The 6938-nt window shown below is 35.4% G+C and overlaps 1 protein-coding gene across 1 annotated transcript; it reads right to left on the reverse strand.

The window, feature by feature from the left end:
* Window positions 1-1562: 1562 nt before the first annotated feature.
* Window positions 1563-3477, reverse strand: LOC131038696 (geraniol 8-hydroxylase-like). Its single transcript, XM_057971218.2, has 2 exons — window positions 2556-3477; window positions 1563-2425 (listed from the first exon to the last, which is right to left on the reverse strand). The coding sequence occupies exons 1-2, from the start codon at window positions 3450-3452 to the stop codon at window positions 1799-1801; spliced, it is 1524 nt and encodes a 507-aa protein (XP_057827201.2). The 5' UTR covers window positions 3453-3477; the 3' UTR covers window positions 1563-1798.
* Window positions 3478-6938: the final 3461 nt, after the last annotated feature.

Raw genomic sequence — 6938 nt, forward strand, 5'->3', positions numbered from 1 at the left:
ACCTTTACACAAAATATTGATCCTACACATGTTAGTCATGTGGTAAATCCTATTAATCAATACTCTTGCATACCTCCTTCCATGAGCCTTCCATTTGTTTACTAACTATCCCCTTGACCAACATACTATAATGTTCTACCTCCTTATTCTCAACATCCACCTACCTATCACAACACTATACCTCCATCACAATCTAGCATGTTCAATTCCACCTCATCCAATGAAGCCACTATCAATAACCTAACTTAAATTGTCTCATCCTTACAACAACGATTGGCTTCTTTAACCAAATCTAAGTTCAATATTCTCACATATGATGTAGCTAGCCTACTATCTGTTGATGTGGTTCGTGTGGTTACTCCTAAGAATGTGGAAATGGACTAGTTGGTGTTATATAATGGAAAACGTGACCCGTTCACTCATGTGAAAATATTCCAAACCTTGTGTGGTGATTTCTCTGATGATCATAGACTCATGGCAAAAAAAAATTCTTGCACTTTTAGAGATAAAGCTTTGCAATGGTATTGCTCTTTTCCTCCTTATTCTATCTATTATTTTCCACAATTGGCCAATGCATTCAATAAACAATTTCAACATAATATTAGTCCTCAAATTACTTTATTGATTTGATTCATTGTAAGCAAGGAGTTAAAGAAAAAGAGACTAATATCATTGGTGGACATAAAAATTTACATTCACAAATTGCTTATCCCGCGCCTGATGACACGGTGCCAAAAGAATGGAATTTGTAATGAGAAGACAATCTTTTTGGTTGCCTATTTATTGTAATTTCAAAAGGAAGAAGAAGAAGACAAAAATTGCACACCTAGCAATTCTATTTTATAATCTAGAAATCAAGTTTGCTTTGTCACCAACATGGACTTATTGTTTCAAGGCTTTCAACAACTACTAAAAACAAAAAAGGGCTTTTCCTACAAAAAATATTTTCCTTATTATTACTGCACTCTCAATGCAACTCAAATTTACCTACATTCCTAAAAATACTTATACAAATCCTATTCAGCTCAAACGTCCCCACCTCACACATGGTGCCTACCTACAAATGAAGCTGACTAAATGGCATAACAAATCACATTTAGACGATAATGTCTAGATGTCTAGGTGTCGACCTTCTAGTGGATCTTTTCTTTGATCCTAAGATTTTTTATTTTTTTTTTAAATTAGGTTTTTGTTGTTGTTAAAAAGTGGGCATGACAACATCTATAACCACTTTTGATCTTGACAAATTTTATACCCTAGAAATAAAAAACATAAGTAAATTAGAAAGAAAAAACTTGAGTATTTTTGGAAAATAAATAAATATTGTTTTTTAGTTCTACAAGCACTTTTTAATCACCAAAGATCCTAAGAAGATGAGGTGAGATCATATGGTAGATTGTGAAAGGTGCTAGAAAGAATATGACTTCAGATTTAGCTTTGATAACAGATGTTATATTCCTGCTCACAACAGATTTACGAAAAAACATAAAATATGAAAAATAAATATAGAAATAATATTATATTGATTTGTTTCAAACTCACATTATAGAATATTACATGCCTTTTCAAAGAAACAATGTCCTTTGATATTCAATACAATATAACTCATCATGGATGATCCATTGATGCTAAACCCTTTATTTATACTAATTCTACTTAAAAAAACTACTACTTCCCAAACATGTGAGATAAAGGGACAATATTTGTGTTTTATAGCTGAATACCAAAGTAACTAATTAGGAAGAAATAGATAGGGTCGTAAAGTGAGCAACAACATTTTCCCCTTTCCTAGTAGCAATCAGTTATAGATATGATGTGGTAGGCGAGGTGTGGGAATTGCAATCAGATGTTCTGCCTTTTGTAATGTGATTCCAAACTTTGCGCTCATATCTAACTTTTCTGGATTCTGTCCATTCGGAAGCTGCCAATCAAAACATTGAAGGAGAGTAGCCACTACTACATGAACTATTTTATGAGCCAAAGGGATCCCTGGGCACATTCTCCTCCCTGATCCAAATGGAAGCAATTCAAAATTTTGCCCTTTATATTCCACATCTGAGTCCATAAACCTCTCTGGAAAGAACCTTTCTGGTTCTCGCCATACATTAGGGTCCCTTCCAATCGCCCAAACATTGACAAACACTTGGGCATCCTTGGGTATAACATATCCCTCTATTTCACAAGAGTTAAGGGCTCTATGGTGGATCAGAAGGGAAGAAACTGGGTGTAGACGAAAGGTTTCTTTAACAACTGCATGAAGATAAGGTAGGTTGTCAATATCACTTTCTTGCACTCTTCTTTCTTTCCCCACTACCTTGTCCAATTCGTCCCTCGCCTTTTCCATTACCATAGGATTTCGTATGATTTCTGACATGGCCCATTCAATTGTGTTACTAGTTGTTTCACTCCCTGCTGTGAACAAGTCCTATAAACATAACAAACATGAAAATCATCTTGTTAAGAAACTCTCTCAAAACTAAAACTGAAACTAGATACAAGATGGACAGCTAGTGATCTCATACTTTGTTTGTAGGATATAAGATAGATATACTTACATAGAAGAAGCGAGTGATCTCAAACTTTGTGAGCTTCTCCCCAGTCTCGGTCTTACTCTGGAGCAAAATATCGAGAAAATCCTTGTCTTCCTCCTCGCTTCTTGTACCGCTCTTCAGGCGCTCGTCGATATATTGATCGAAGACTGCAAACATAATCCTAAAAATCCTAGTCATCTCCTTCCTTATGCCCTGCGGGTCGAAAGGATTCAGGAAAGGAAAATAATCAGCCCAATTAGGCTTGCCACCAACAAAGAGCATCTCATTGAGCGCTTTCTTAAACTCTTTAGACTTTTCCGACTCGTCCCAGTCGAACATGTCCTTGGAAAATAGCATGTTGCCCACCATATTGAAGCTGGTGAGGAAGGCAGCGTGGCCGATATCCAGAGGAGCTGAGGTAGACTTATAAATGGCCCCCATCATGCTTCTCACTTGCTCCCGCCGCAGCTGGTGGAGTGCCTCCAGACGCTTCACGGTGAACAGCTGGGTGGTGCAGATGCGTCGGAGAGTGCGCCAGCGTGGCACGCAGTCCCTCCACACCAGCGAGTTTTCTCCGTACTCGAGACACTTGGCAGCCTCAATCATTGTACGTGCTGACAGGGATTGATCCTGCGTTTGGAGAACCTGTCTGGCCATGGCGGGCGAGGAGGCCACCACAGTTGTCCGCCATCCGAGGTGGAGGGTCATGAGGGGGCCATGGATCTTCGCCAGCTCAGAGAAGGACTCGTTCACATTCTTGCCCACCTGGAGGATGTTGCCAATCAACGGCCAGGGGCGCGGTCCAGGTGGCAGCCTCCCAGATGGCTTGCTTCTGAGCTTTGTGAGTATGTATACAACAGGAATGACTGTGGCTACTACATAATAAAAAATGAGAGTGCTCAGTGAACTTGAGAAATCCATTGCTTTGCTCTTGCTCTCGTTTCGAGCTCAGTTGCTGAGTATTTTCTTCTGCTCTGTCTGATCTTTATAAAGGGACGCAGAAGTACACCCCTTTTGTTGGGTTCTTTGTGGTGGAAAATTCCAGTTAAGGTTCAAACAACGTGCAGAGAAAAACGATCTATGTTGTTGGGTTGGAATAAGAACTTGTGGCTTCAGTTGGTCGAAATTTCAAATCATTCTTAATTGTTGTTTGCAATAGCTTTGCAAGTCTCTTAAAGTTTTGGGGTCATGTTATTAAATATTATGTCACATTATCTTGTTTTTTGTTGAAATGTTTGAAAGGGGAGAAAAAAAAGTTAGACCAAAGTGATTGTATAATTGTACACAAAATCATGTTTTATTGATGTGCTAATCTGATCACATGATATGTTGCTTTTTACACATAAGGAATATATTGTGTCAATTATGGGTACTCATCATCAACACTAACAAATTTAAAGTCACGGCTATGGGTCCAATATTGTTAAAAATATTGGACATCAAATCAAAAATCAAAGAAAGATTCTTTTATAGTCCAAAATGTTGGGCAGTCCGTATATGGGTCAACAAATGTCATAGTCCATATATGGGTCAACAAATATTACATGTAAGAAATATATCTTGTTTTTTGTTGAGGTGTTTGAAAGGGAAGGAAAAAAAAGTTACATAAAGTGATTGTATAAACACCAAATCATGTTTTATTGATGTGCTAATGCGATCACATGATTTATTGCTTTTTACATGTAAGGAATATTTTTGTGTCAATTATGTGTACTCATCATCAACACTAACAACTTTAAAGTCACAACTATTAGTGCAATATTGTTAAAAATATTGGGCATCAAATCAAAATCAAAGAAAGATTCTTTTATAGTACACGTTGTTGGACGGTCCACATATGGGTCAACAAATGTTATAACAACTATTGGAACATGCTCAACTATTGAAACATTGTTTTTATTGGTTTACTTTCTTTTGCATATTTCATATTCTTGATCATCTTAGTTTTAATGATGGGTAGATAATTATTAAAATAATGTCTTTTTTTCTTATAGCTGTTTTGCTAGTTGTTTATAAATTTATTGTTAGATTTGATTCGTGTTTGTTAAATCATCTTAAGCTATGACCAACTAGAACAATTCTTTTAATTGATAAAATTGACCCTATAATGCGTGCCTTGGCCTATATTACTAATAACAAAAGTAGGTACAATATCATAAGGCACCTAGACACAAACCTTTGATGGAATTAATCAAAACTAGCTTGCTACAAAATATTAGACAAAGAATAAACTATTATAAATACAAATTTGTAGGATGAAAGAACCAAGAAAAGAGTTAAAAAGAGGAAGCCTCACAAGTTAGTTACTCTAACTAAAATTGGCTACAATAGCCTCTACATGCAAAACCTCATGTCTAACTTAAACACATCCTCTAACAACCATCACATGAAAGAAAAATAAAGTAGCTCATGGATAACTTCTTTAGCTTTATCTAAAATGCATTCACAAATATCCTTATTGTGCTTGATCAAAGTCCTATTGATTCAATGAACAATGACTAATACCAAAACTATTCATTTTAAGAATGTAATTTGCCACCTTGGAATCCCCTAACACATGTATGGGGACAACCATCACACATCCCAAGAGCATGGTTCATTCTCATAATCTTCCAAAGTTATATCAAATTTTATCTTTAGGAATGTGGTCTTCTTGCACAAAACCTTTAGCCAAAATTTCAACTAGACCACATCTTGAAGCAATACCATTTTGACACCAACATGCTTCTTAGATGAACAAATCAAGTCCCATGCTATAAGAGAAATATTCTTCTTAGCTTCTAAGACACTCTAAAGGAAGGCCCTCATTATTTTTCCCATAGAAGACAAGACAAAGTAGAGGGATTTAAGAAGAGAAGTCATAAAGAATGGGACAATGGCTAACATAGTTCTAATAAGCAAAAAATTGCCAGCACAAGAGAGAAATATGTCTCTTCAAGTGGAAAGTCTAGAATTGTTAGGAAAAAGGGTGTTGTACATCTTGCACAAGAAAAATATTATTTTAATTATGTGAAATAAATATTTATTTTGATGCATCTTTCAAGGTGTGTTTAGCCACATTCAATATTTTTTGGGGTTCACAAGTGTAAAGTTGTGTTGTAATATTGGTTAGATATTTTATGTGGAGGTTGCACATTGAAAAATTATTTAATATTGCAAAATGTTTGTACCAAAGTCAATGATTTTGTGCTCTTATGGTTTTGAGACACATGGTTTATCCAATACCATTTGGTGGTTTTGTATGATCTTGAATCTATAAAAAGAAAGCACACATGTTTAGTGATAAAGGTTGGCTAAGAATGGTATTCAGCTCTCTTGTAGAGTGCATATGTAAAGCATGACATGTGATGTGTTATTTATTGTCTATTATGCTTGGACACATGGATGATGCATTAAAGGAGCTTGATGATCCTAAAATATTCACTTGGACCATGTATTGTAATGTTCCATTGCTAGATAATACATTGAGTGTGGATACTTTTTGTACCTAGGTTTTTCCCACTGGTATATCTTGTATGATCTTGTGATATTTTTTTTAATCTTTGTATTATGCTTATTTTGTAATCTTGTATGCAATTTTTCTCTAAGAGAGTTAAATGTTGGAAATAGTTCGACCAACCTAATAATTTCATGACAAAAATGGATAGACGAAATCACCTTCTAACAAAAAATAGTTTTTCTAGCCCCTCAAAAAAGGAATCCCAAACTAATGTTGAGAAGAATACCGAGTTTCAGTGTCAACATCCATCTAATTCTATTACAAAAATGATTACAAAAAAGGAAGACTTTAATATTTAACTCAAAGAAAGGTAAAACAATGTAAACAAGCCATCCATGAATTAAATTTTATAATTTGCCTAATATAATAGGTAGCACATGGTTAAATTTGGTAGAATGTCCCACCTACTATATTGCGAAAAAGTTAACTTGTATAGTCCACTCTTGTGAACTCATTCAAAGGTTAATTTTACAATCCATGTAAAGATTCATCGTCCACAAGAAATGTGTAAATTAAAATTAAAAAGTTGCCAAATTGTCTTCTTTCGTTGCGACGTGAAATAAAATAGCAGGCGAGGAATGAAAGAGATTGGTCAAGTCAACAAGGATTTAATAGAAATAAAAAATAAACTAGTGAGTCAAATTATGGACTTGCCATGTAATTACTTCTGCGTCTTTATCAAAAGTACCTGAGTTTGTGGGGTTCTTTGTGAGTGGACAATTCCAGTCAAAGTTCCTAAAAATGTGCAGAGAAAAATGAAGTGAACAAAGTCGTTCGACAATAAATATTGTTGAGATTTGTCACATCATGGAATATGTGAACAATTTTCGTAGCATCAATATCCACATGGCTGAGCTCCTCTATCATTCAGTTGCTACTGAATTGGTGAAGCACTAAAAAAATCCAAA

Source organism: Cryptomeria japonica, chromosome 9, assembly GCF_030272615.1.
Source record: "Cryptomeria japonica chromosome 9, Sugi_1.0, whole genome shotgun sequence".
Classification (NCBI taxonomy): domain Eukaryota; kingdom Viridiplantae; phylum Streptophyta; class Pinopsida; order Cupressales; family Cupressaceae; genus Cryptomeria; species Cryptomeria japonica.